This window comes from Hyperoodon ampullatus (assembly GCF_949752795.1).
Source record: "Hyperoodon ampullatus genome assembly, chromosome: 13".
Taxonomy (NCBI): Eukaryota; Metazoa; Chordata; class Mammalia; order Artiodactyla; family Ziphiidae; genus Hyperoodon; species Hyperoodon ampullatus.
In genome coordinates, this window is record NC_136926.1 from 22949537 (window position 1) to 22962255 (window position 12719).

The 12719-nt window shown below is 48.0% G+C and overlaps 1 protein-coding gene across 1 annotated transcript in view; it reads left to right on the forward strand.

The window, feature by feature from the left end:
* Positions 1-219: 219 nt before the first annotated feature.
* Positions 220-12719, forward strand: part of ZNRF3 (zinc and ring finger 3) — a gene marked incomplete at its 5' end in the record, with an annotated part of 146342 nt that continues 133842 nt past the window's right edge. The window contains one exon of the mRNA XM_079717417.1: positions 220-519. Coding sequence (XP_079573543.1) covers positions 220-519 — 300 coding nt within the window. The remainder of the gene's footprint in view (positions 520-12719) is intronic.

Sequence of the window (12719 nt, forward strand, 5' to 3'; positions counted from 1 at the left end):
TCACGACGTTGCCGGGGCGGGGATAACCCCTCACGTGGAGCAGATGAAAGGGCCGCGGCGCGACGCCCGGGGGAGCCGAGCTGAGCCTGCGACCCACAAAGCCGCCGCCGCCGCCGTCGCCGCGATGGGGCTGTGAGGCGTCCGCCCGCGCTCGGTCCTCCGCCGGCCCGCGACTATGCCCGGCCGCGCCCGCCCTCCGCGCCCTCCCGCCGCAGGACCATGAGGCCGCGCTCGGGCGGGCGCCCAGGGGCCCCGGGCCGCCGCCGCCGCCGCCTCCGCCGCCGCCCCCGCTGCCCCCGCGGCCGCCGCCTGCCGCCGCCGCCGCCGCTGCCGCTGCTGCTCGGGCTGTTGCTGGCGGCCGCGGGGCCCGGCGCGGCGCGGGCCAAGGAGACGGCGTTCGTGGAGGTGGTGCTGTTCGAGTCGAGCCCGAGCGGCGACTACACCACCTACACCACCGGCCTCACGGGCCGCTTCTCGCGGGCCGGGGCCACGCTCAGCGCGGAGGGCGAGATTGTGCAGGTAGCTGCCCGCCGCCCGGGCCCCGCGCCGCCGCCGCCACAAGATGGCTCCGGGGGCTGCGCCCGCCGACCCCGCCGCGGGCTGGCGGGCGGGCGGGCGGGAGGGGCGGCGAGGAGGCCAGCGGCATCCCTCCCTGGCTGGCGGGCGGGACTCGGCCTCCAGGGCGCCGCCGCGGGGGGCGAGCGCACGTGGGGGCTCGGCCTCCTGTGGGTCCGGGGAGCGGGAGGGGGACCCAGGGTCCGGGCACCCACGTTGGGGCAGCCGCCTCGGGCCGTTGGGGCTTTCGGTTTGCCTCAGGTGGAAGTCCCGGGAACTACCTGTTGAATGCCAACTTCGGAAAGATAAGTGATGAAGGATGGGGTGGCTTGTTCCAGGTCGCAGGCTGCCCTTACCACCCGTGCATGTTCTTTTGGGGAGTAGCCAGCCTTGTCTAAGGGGCTGCACAATATCAGGTTCTCCCCTGGAACCTGCCGCCAACCTCACCTGGGCGCTGACCCTCCTGTGGGGCTCTGGACAAGCAGCGGCAGGAGAGCAGCGGGAGCCCGCCGAGGAGTGGGGATCGCGGGTGCCCTGGAGTGGACGAAGCAGGCAGCTCTCGCTGCGTGCTTCAGATTACAGAGTGTGGGAGGGAGGCAGCCTGCCCGCTTCTCGGCCAAGGACTTCTGCAGAGGGCCTGCAAATCGGGAGACGGGGTCGCTCACTGACAGGGCCTCCACCTTGCTCCAGATGAAAGAGGTGTGCATTCCAAAGGCTAGGGAGAGCTAGCTTTAAGCTGACCCCGCTCTTTCGAGGAGGAACTCTGAGCCCAAGCCTCTGCAGATGGTGAACTGGGTAGATGCCTTCCTGCTTCGGGGCTATGATTTTATCAACTTGTTAGTAGACAGCCAGCGCACTTACTGCGGTTAATATGCGTGCCTGGGATGGGGGCGATTTGAAACGGTTGGCTTGTCTTTGAACCTTTTGGGGGAGAAGGGTTGGCTGCAGGGCTCTAAGCTTTGGGCCTTCTGCACTTCACTCTTGGATGAGTTATGAATGAAGAGAGGGGGACCGAGTGGAATAACTGCAAGCAGCCTTTCCTTTCCCCTCTCCTGGTGCAGACTCAAAAGTCCTGCATGGTTAGGACAGGGAGCCTTGCACCTTGGCCCTTAGAGGTGTGTCCTTACATCCCTATCTTAAACTTCTGCAGGATGAATAGAAGGGAAAACACATGTTGTTTGAGTTCTGTGACTACATATATGTTAAAGGATTTTGGACTTTTTTTTTGATAATGTTATAATTACGGTCTTTATAAGATTTAGAGACCATGGTCTGCTGAAGATTCCTACACATTTCATTCGCAACCTTCAAGCACAGTTTGAATCTTAAAGCTTACTCGTTGTGACTCCTTGTTTCTCTTTGAGGCTTTCACTGTGGCCTGATGCCTACAGAAAATGTTTGATTTACAGCCTTGAAAGAGAAAAGATGTTTTAACGTGGCACTTCACTTTTTGAAGGAGACTTTTGAAGTTTGCGATTTTTATCTGCAGTGTTTTTTAACTTGTACTCTTTCTCCCTGGTACTTTGTCTGGCGAGCTATCCGTTATGAGTAGTGCTATGCTTTGGAGATAATCTGGGGTTCGCCATTTAATACAAAATTAGCAGTTTAAACACACCATTTGTAACTATTTTATCCTTGTGAGTGGAGAGATAATGTGTGAATTTGGCAGAAGGAATCTATTCTCTTTTAAAACTTTTTGAAGTGCTTATCTAACTCCTTTGTAGTCCATTAGCCTCGCCAAAAAAAAAAGTCAACAATTGCTAAGTAAAGAAAAATGACTTAAATGGTATTTAATAAGTTTACCTGTTAAGCAGTCACTAATAGGTGTCCTTAATTCCCTTATAACTGCAGTAGTGCTGGTGAGTTTATCTGAGCTGTCTGAATAGTCATTTCTTGGCGTTCTCACTCTATATCTTTGATAACTTTATTGTGAGGCCTACTTGCCGAACCTCTCCGTGTGCACAGAAGGAGCTCAGCGTGGCTTCTAGGGCTGTGTGTGTACAGAGGCTGACATGCTTTTATTATTTCTCCGAATACGCTTGCGTGAAGGAACTGGTGTGGCCCGTCAGCCCTGAAGAAGGTTTTTGTAAGGAAAGCTGATGTTTTAGGACTGCTGAGAAGGAATGTCACATTTTGTGTGAGAAATGAGAATGTACAAGAAACAAATTGGTGTTCAGCTTCAGATTAATCAGGTTTTCTAAGTGCCCTTGTTGAACTTTTCAAGCCTCTTTCTATTTACTATCTTGGAAAAATCTCTGCATAATTTGCTATTTAATATTTTATGGTCTTCAGAGCAGAGTTCATTTTCCTTTAACGAAACCTAAATAGTAGCACTTATAAGATTGCTTTTGTTATTTCCCGTGGGATTCCGCAGCCCTGTTGTTCTTGCTTTAGGGGAGAAAAGAACCATTTTGGGAGACTCTCTCCTTTAAGAATTCTAAGATAGGAAATTGGTTTGTATCACTGATTTTTTTCCCTCCCTATTGTATGCAATGGAAGTATGTGTGTGTGTATGTTTATAGAGTAGATACCTTATCATAGTCTGGTTTGCCCAGATACTCCTAATTAGAGTACCTGTTCATTCATCTGCATGAGTTGGAGTAGGGGGAGGCCTGGTTAAGAAGTGTGTGTGTGTGTGTGTCTGTGTGTGTGTGTGTGTGTGTGTGTGTGTGTCTGTGTCAGTGAGAGAGAGAGAGAGAGAGAGAGAGATTCGAACTTGGGATTAGTCATAGGAGCCTTGGTTCTCTCCTTGTGCATTTTAGGCTTAAATAACTTTCCCAAGGTCATCAGTGTGCTCTGGAAAAAGAGAGATTTTTTTTGACATCTTCATCTGTGAAAGTTGTGAAAACAATGTGTTGCTATGAAATGCTATTCATTACTTTTATTATCTTATTTATTCATGCAGCATTAAAGCCCATTTGCTTTTAAGTGTCAAGCATACAGTGTGAATGATGGCAGAAGTAATTACACTTCTCCCATAGTTCTGAAGTGTGGAACTTTAAAGGGTTCTTAGACATATTGATACATATTTCATCATTGAACCAATTTGTTGCTATTAATGAGATCCTTATCTGAAACTTTCAGACTTGGTTGTTCAACTCACATGGTTAGTGATGTTAAATAAAGGCCCAATTAAACACTGGCTAGCGGTATGTGGATTGGTTAAGCAAACAAAGAAAATTTGCATAGAGGTGGAAGATTGTTTCAAAGTGGAAACGCATCTTTTCCCCTCTTGAAGTCAGATATTTGGAAATGCTTGAGAAATTCATTTGTAGAAGAAATCTGAATGGTAGGTTTTGTGTAACTTTAAAATCGGCCTCTCTGGATTCTGGGTTAAGTGTTGAATGGTCTTGAAAGCAGAGCTTACTGAGAACATTTAGGAACTAAGCCAGTGGGACTTCCCTGGTGGTGCAGTGGTTAAGAATCCACCTGCCAATGCAGGGGACGTGGGTTTGATTCCTGGTTCGTGAAGATCCCACATGCCGCGGAGCAACTAAGCCCGTGCGCCACAACTACTGAACCTGCACTCTAGAGCCCGCGAGCCACAGCTACTGAGCCTGCGTGCTACAACTACTGAAGCCCGTGCGCCCAGAGCCCGTGCTCCACAACAAGAGAAGCCACTGCAATGAGACACCCGCGCACTGCAAGGAAGAGTAGTCCCCGCTCGCTGCAACTAGAGAAAGCCTGCGCACAGCAACGAAGAGCCAATGCAGCCAAAAATAAATACATTTATTAAAAAAAAAAAAAAACTAAGCCAGTGCCTTAAGCCATGAGGGGTGGGAGGAGAGCTGAGTGGTGGGTTAGAAAGGCTGAGTGAGGTCCTTAAATAGCCAGTGTTAACTAAGGGTATCAGAGAGAATAATTTTAGGAAACTAATTCCTCTGCCTTGTTTCCCTGTCAGTTTGTTTCTGCAGTTTAGCGTTTGATCAAACACTTTCTTTTCATCTCCATTTTAAGTTAACTTAACAGGCCTGCCTCTAAAAATTGACTTGGCCTAATAGAACAATTGCGTGCTGACAGCTGACCTGGATTTACACAAAAAGGGACTGCTGACTGTCTTGTCAGAAGGGCCTTCATAGGTTAAAACCAAGCATTTGATTTTGGGAAAACATTAGGGCTGTGTTTTGTGACCTTGTGAATTCTTAGGGGCTCTTATTTTCTGTCTTGTTCTCTGAGATGCCCTGGGGGTTACTAATACAGCTCTGTATGGAGATGAAGATGGGAGTGGGAGGTAAGTGTGGGGTCTGGAGACTAGAGAGGGTGGTGATGGCTTCCATTTAGGAGCGTTTATTTTGTCCCGGGCACTGTGCCAAGCACGTCATGTGTTTGCTCATCTAATCGTTACTTTCACATGGAATCAACAACTGTTGTTAACCCATTTCACAGATGAGGAAATTGAGGCTGAGAAAGGCGATTTGACTTATTCGACCTCACACATCTAGCGCATGATAAAACCTGGATTGAAACCCAGGTCTTTCTGGCCCCTTTCTTCCTATTATCGCCACATAAATAGGACTTGGCCGGCTAGGTCTTGACATTAATTCAAGTCTAATTTTTTTTTAATTTTTAAAATTATTTATTTTATTTATTTAATTTTATTTTTTTTGGCTGCATTGGGTCTTAGTTGCAGCATGCGGGATCTTCGTTGAGGCATGCGGGATCTTTCATTGCGTTGCGGGCTCTTCGTTGTGGTGCGTGGGCTTCTCTCTAGCTGTGGTGCGGGTTTCTCTCTAGTTGTGGCTCAGGGGCTCCAGGATGCACGGGCTCTGTAGTTGTGGTGTGCAGGCTTAGTTGCCCCATGGCATGTGGGATCTTAGTTCCCCGACTAGGGATTGAACCCGTGTCCCCTGCATTGGAAGGTGGATTCTTTACCACTGGACCACCAGGGAAGTTCCAAGTCTAATTTTTTTTTTTTTTTTGGTGGTACGCGGGCCTCTCACTGCTGTGGCCTCTCCCGTTGCGGAGCACAGGCTCTGACGCGCAGGCTCAGCGGCCATGGCTCACGGGCCTAGCCGCTCCGCGGCATGTGGGATACTCCCAGACCGGGGCACGAACCTGTGTCCCCTGCATCAGCAGGCGGACTCTCAACCGCTGCACCACCAGGGAAGCCCCCAAGTCTAATTTTTAACAGCCTAGCACAGGGGTTCTTAACCCGAGGGACACAGACTTCCAGAGAGGGCCTGTGAACCCCTGAAATTATACACACAATCCTGTGTATGTGCACTTTCATTTCCCTGAGAAGATACATAATTTCTCCCCTTGGTGGGTTCTGTGATGCCCCTCCTCTCCAAGAGGAAAAAGAGAAGCACTCACCTAGTACCTGTCATCAAGTAATGCATCACTGAGGATTTGAGTGGCGTGAGTTGTAGAGAGATCTACAGGTTTATGTGTCTCCATCGAGCATGTTCATTTTATAGATTTCTACCAAAGCCCTATTCTGTACCAGATACTGTATTGCTGTTGTCTTCTGGAGTTCACAGTCCCTTACAGAGCCAGACGTGTGTGGATAAATGATAATTCTTCCCAACTGGGTTTCCCTACACAATAAAGCCCTTGGTCCTGAAGGCATCCATTGTCTCTAATGGATTAACTTCTCTCCTGTGCGTCTGATAGTAGTTAAATGCATCATCCTTGGGAGAAGTGAGAAGATGGTCACTCCAAGAATTTTGTGCATTTAATATCGAATCACTATGTTGTGTACCTGGAACTAACATAATGTTGTAGGTCAGTTATACTTAAGTTAAAAAAAAAGAATTTTCTGTATTTAGCTGGTGAAGGGCAAGAAGGTGAGGCTCAGTGCAGGGTGTGAGAGTGCGAAGTGCACATGTTTGTACCTTTGCAGTAATTCACTGGAAAATGAAACGGAATGTCCGTCGATGTTGAAATGCCTTAAGAGCAACTCCTTACATCTTCCTTGTGGACGTGGGCACAGGCCTATTTGCTTTTGTTCATCCCTGGGTCCCCGGTGCCTGCTGCTTATCAGACACTCACTATTAGTGAATGAAAGATGGATTCAGAGTGGACACCAGGCAGGCAGTGGGTCTTATTGGGCTTGGATTAATTGATGAGAACAACGTCATTTGCTTTGGCTCTACATTCTGGGATTAGCTTTCCTTTTTGGTTGTTATTTACAGAAACTTGCTTGATTAGATGCAAAGAATGGTTCTGGTGGACCCACTGATATTATAATACCAGGTTGTATGAAAGTGACCTGTGTGCGTGCACATGTTCAGGGGCAGGGTACCTGACATAAAGGTCTGAAGACGTGCTTTTTGTGGTAAAACACTGATTACTGAGAAAGCCCTAATGTGGACAGCTGTTATGGATGGACAGACACATGGAGAATAGTTCACAGCCAAGCCCTAGTGTCCCTGGGAATAACTATAAAGGTTTGGTATTCAGAATCATCATTAACCTGAATATATGTCATGTGAAAACTTTGCTTCTTGATGGCGTTTCCCACGTCTGGACGATGCGGATTTGCAGTTCATGACAAAAATGACTTTTAAATCCATCTTAATAATCTGAAGAACCAGACTCAGCCCTTTAATATGTTCGATAGGAAGACCAAGGTCTAAAGAAGTGAAGGGCCAGGGCCACGTGGTGAGGTATAGATGTCCCTGGAGAACTGTCTGGGTCTCCTGACTTCCAGGCTTGGGCCTTCATGTCATCCTCGGCTGCACCTCGGCTGAGTGTGCCAGGGAGAGCCAATAGAGAAGCGTGCTTTATGATCAGGTGTATAATTGGGGAAAGCCAGACCTTCTAAATCTGCACATTGGGTTTAAGTGGTTGCTTTTCTCCTTTAATTTAGATTTTGAGTCGCTCAGTTTTCCTCTGTCAGAGCTTTTAAAAATAGGTAGTAATGATCATATGCTTCTGCATGCCAGGCCTTGGGCCAGTGCTGTGCTTACACTTAACGGACGAGGTAAATGGGATGCCCCAGGTTTTCAGATGAAGAAACTAAGTTCAGAGAGGTGAAGTCACTGAGCAGGTCGGTAGCAGGGATCAGATTCAAACCCAGGTCTGTGTGATTCTAAGCCATTTCTGGTTTTACAAGACTGCTTCACTTGGCACTTTCTTCTGCTTGGGATGAGATTATGGCAGCTGATGGTGTAATTTAGAGTCAGTAATCCAGACCGATGGACCAAGAGTCTGTAACTTCAACTGAGAAAACTCTCCACTCTTAGAGATCTCTTCCCTCCCTGACTCCCTCCCTTCCTTCCTTCCTTCCTTCCTTCCTGCCTTCCCCTTTTCTCTCTTCTTTTTTTAATCACACAGTCTTACTCTACCTTGTTTTTTCCACAAAGAGCCATTCTGCCAAGGTTGGGAAGAGGAACCAGTGACTTGAGTACACAACTGTCGCTCCGTGGCACGTCCGTTGTTTTTTGGCTTTGGGAAAGTTGGAATGGCCATGGCGCTCTGGCATTTAAAGGGATTTCTGACGTGAGACACACCTCCTTCCTGTGGCCAGCTTTTTAGAGCCATTTCGGAGCCTGCATGGCTTTCTCCAAAGAGGCCCCATCCTATGTCCATCGCCTTTCTTACTTTACACAGTCTGCATGCTCCCTGTGATTTGAAATTTGATTTAAAAGATTGTAAGAACCTAAAGCTGTGGCTTCTCCCCGCTCATGCCATCCTCCTGGCTGTTAAACCTTCCCATAGGTCTGCATTTCCGCAGTGGACAGGCATTCACTGCTGCCTTCTGTCCCCCAGACCCTGTGTGGGGTGAGGCAGCAGGTGGGGACGGGTGAGACACTGGCCCTGCCTGCATGCAGCTGAGTGGAGGGGGTGGACAGCGTGCCAACCACAGGTCCTCTGGTGGAACATGCCTATGGGATACTGAGGGTACGTCTGGCCCAGGTGCTACGTGTAGGCCTGGGCAGCCCATTCTGAAGAAAAACGTCTGTAATGACACAGTTCATGGATTTGCGCCTTCTGGCCCTTTCTGACTCATCTTTGACCTACCTTTGAGGTTAAAGCTGATAACCCCTTCGTGGAGACGTGCCTTTATACCTGTCAAACAGGATGGGGAGGCCGTAAAGAGTAGAGGTTCTTTGTTCCATTTGCAGCTTGAATGAGATGTTTTAAAATCTGACTTTTAGCGGCTCTGTTGACTCATGATAGTGTGAAGAGAATGAGGTCAGCTGGCCTATTGTGGTTCAAGGGAGAGCGTTTTATTTTTATTACCCTTAAGATGTGTTGTAAGACTTGATATTAACCCCCTTCTTTCCCCAGCAGCCAGTCTGTTATGGTTGTTTAGAAACTCAGTGTGTAGAGCTGATTTGGTGAAAACAGACTTTGATGATTCTAGAAGTTTCATGGGGGAATTTTTGTTGAAATGGGGACTTCTGGTCTCCTGGTGCAGAAGCTGCTGCATTTTAAAAATAGGAGAGTAGGGGTGGTGCTCGATTAGGTGTGTGTACGGGAAGCCATTCAGTGCTGTAAGAATTTAATTAAAACTTGATTTTCTACTTAAACTGAGTACTCTAACTTGTCAGCAGACATTTATTGAATTCTTACCATGAATACAGCCTAGAGAAGAAACATATACACCCACAATACAGTTTGTGATTTACAGATGTCATTTTCATGATTTCTCCCATACATATTTGGGCAGTTGAATTAGCTGCACTTAACAGAGGAAACCAGGGCTGAGAGTGTAAGTAAGCTTCTCAAGGCCACAGAGCTGGGATTGAACTTGGGTCACTTGAAGACAAAGCTCACTGACCCTCTTGCTTAAGGACCTGGGTGTATTTTGATACAATTTGGGCAAAAATGTTAGAATAGATTCATTTTACATTACTTCTTGTCAGGGCCAAAATTTTCCTTAAAAGAAAAAATCATCTGGGCTTCCCTGGTGGCGCAGTGGTTGAGAGTCCGCCTGCCGATGCAGGGGACACGGGTTCGTGCCCCGGTCCAGGAGGATCCCACATGCCGCGGAGCGGCGAGGCCTGTGAGCCATGGCCGTTGAGCCTGCGTGTCTGGAGCCTGTGCTCCGCAACAGGAGAGGCCACAGCAGTGAGAGGCCCGCGTACCGCAAAAAAAAAAAAAAAAAAAAAAATCATCTAACCTATTTTTTAATTATAAAAATAATATATATTTATTGTAGAATACTTGGAAAATACAGAAAACTATGAAAAAGAAAATCAATCCCGCTGCCTACATGTACCCCTGTTAGCCTTTTGTGTTTTGGTATAGATTTCCTTTCTTTTTTTCCTATGAGCTTGGAGGGATTTTTAAGAAAATTGGAAAAAACATTACATAGTGTTTATAACCCTTCATGTACCTTAAGTATTTTCCTCTTACTAATAAATATTCTGAAACATTCTTAGTGTCTTGTTTTTCTTTATTGTAAGTAATGCTGTGAGGAACATCTTTTCTCTCTCTCTTGATTGTCTTCAAATAATCAAGTTCTAGAATTGGGACCACTGGGTCGAGAGGTATAAACATTTTTCATGCTCTTGTTATGTATTGTCAGTTTGCTTTGCAGAAGAGTGGATCTAGTTTACACTCCCCAACCAGGTCCACAAACCCCCACTCACAATGGGTAGTATCTGTTTCTTAAAAAAAAAAACAAACCCACATCAGAAAACAATTTCATAAAAGTGAAAGGCTATATATTCCTATCACTTAGTAAATGGTAAAGTACTGGCTTTTTCCCTCTGCCACGAGGATCCGAGTTATGACAAATGTCTGCATCAAAGGGAAGGTACCTGGCGTGGTACCTGGGTCCCTCCCTTGTAGGCGTATCTGAGCACAATCCAGGAGCTGCTACCCTAGCGTTCTGGGCAGTGTCCGGCCAGGCAGATGGCCATGCTCAGAGGCCTAGAGGCGACCTCACGGGAGGGACCACTGTGCTGTCGGCACACCCTGTGGCAACTGATTGTGGCCCAGGTGGGTGCTGCTGCACTTGATGTTTTCGGCCCTGTCTCTTTCCCCGTCCTCTCATTCAGAGTGAGGCCGTAAGTTTGTGGTGGGCAGAGATGCATTAGAGCCAAGCACCAGACCGTCAGGGTGCCTCCAAACAGCAGGCCCATGGGCTGAAAATGGCTTCCTGCTATTTTGTTTGATCCCTGTTAAAAAAAATCTAGAAATTTTACGTAATAATCTGGAGCTTTGGCTCTTCTTGAAAAATGAAAAGATCTGGCAACGTTGGGCCCACATTCCCACATGGCGACAGCCTGCCCCAGTGGAATAACAGCTGCCCTCTTCAGATGGGACACAGACCCCAGTTTATAAGCCTCTGTTGCATTGCTGCGGCTTACTGTGTGCACTGTAACGATCCTGTGTCTACCAGTGCCTGGGCCCTGTGGGCATTGATGTTTGCCATCCATTCTATCGCTGGAAGTTCTGGAGCTGAAAGCTTTTAAGTTGCGCTTGGCAGGTCTCTGTTCTCTCCTTTCTCGGCCATCTGCGTATCAGATGGCCATTAGTGGCTTTATGACACTTCACCGGACCATGTGAGCCTCAAGTTCTCCTACCAGGGAGGGCTGCACCGGCCCTAGGGTGACCAGAGGGTTCTCTTCACTTTGATGTAGGTGCTTTCGTTTTCTAGAGCCATTTGGCCTGTGCCTTCATTGTGATCTTTGTCCCTTCTCTCTTTTTGCTCCTTGGTTTCTTTTGACTGCGAGAGTCCTTCATTGAGCTGGAGGGCACCCTGGAATGCTGTAGCTCTGCTCTCCTTTTATAGTGAGGGCGCTGTGGGCAGGCTCCTCAAGCCTTTGGTCACTAGAGGAGCTGGGGTTAGAACTCGGGTCTTGGTGTTCCCAGGTGCTGGTCTTTCTAGAGCGGCATCCCACTCTGATGCTCAGGTTCCAGCAAATCTTCCACATGCTTTAGGGGCCCCCATGAACTTTCACCCGTATTATCTTGTTTCATCCTCCCAGCTAGGAGCACCTTCCCTGGATTCTACCCAGAAGGCCGTCTGCTGTTCAGGTTGTCCCGGTTGCCAAGGCTTGTCCCACACTTGACGTAGAATGCTTTTCTTTGTACCTATTGTATGCTTTTACTTAAATGCATTTGACATTGTGTGTTCAGCACCTTTATGCGATTTTTGGAACCTTCAATGGGTACTCGGCGACTTGGCATCTTTTCAGAAAGTGCCTCAGTCTTGGAGTAGGTGGGAAGCAGGCAGCTAATGGCATGTAAAGAATGTTGCAAGCTTGACTTGCAAAGCCATTTCAAAATTTAAATCAAGGTAGCTTGTGGCCAAGTCAGAGGAAATGAACTTGCTTTTTCCTTGCTGACCTTGCCGCTCCGTGCCATGTGCTCCCTAAGCATCTCCCTGCCTCACAGTCTCACTCCTCCCAGCAGTTCTTCCCCTCCCCACCAGATTCATCTTTCCAAAGTAACCTCTGATCTTGTCATTCCCTTGATCAAAATTTTTCAGTGCCATCCTGTTGTTCACTAGTGAGCTGAGCACAGAGATGGCCTGGGATGCGGGCCTGGGTCCTGTGTGTTCCCGCCCTTATTTCCTGAGTGGGTCCTGGGCTTTCTTCCCTCTGTGCCCTTCGTTTTGGATGGCCCTTCTGCGGGAATATGTTTCTACGCCTCCATGTTCCTGACCCCCACCTCTGCCCCCTACCCTCCTATACTCTCTCCCAACGCTTTCACCTGTGGTCAAACTTCCAGCTCTTCCCATCAAGTGTTTCCAAGTTCTACTGGTGGGTTCCTTTGACTGAAACACTTCATTTTTCACTTCTCAGCTGGTCTTCAATACCTTATTCTTTGATTTCTCTTCCCCACAAAATCACAGCTCCCAGCAGAGCGGGCTTGTGTCTTACTCATCCCCCTGTTGCCCTGCAGTAAAACTTAAATATTTCCTGAGCTGAAATTCTTCTAGATCATGATACTTTGGGATAGGGTAGTGATGGAGATGTTAGTGTAGCCAGAAGAAGACTTGGCTTTTTGAGGGAGAGCTTTCTGTGATTGTAGAAACAATTCACAAGACATGGGTGTGTCCTAGGGCTATTCCAAGTAGTTGGGAATGGACCAGACTCTGAAAATAATTTCACCTTGCCTCTGTTCTCCAGGCCTGGAAAAAGGAGGTGGGATCAGGATGTAGCACCATTTGACTCTTCCCAGGCTGGCGTGTGGCTGCCTGGGTGCAGTGTTCAGAGCATGGTGGAGAAGAGACATCTCAGCCTGACTGTAGACTTTTAGGG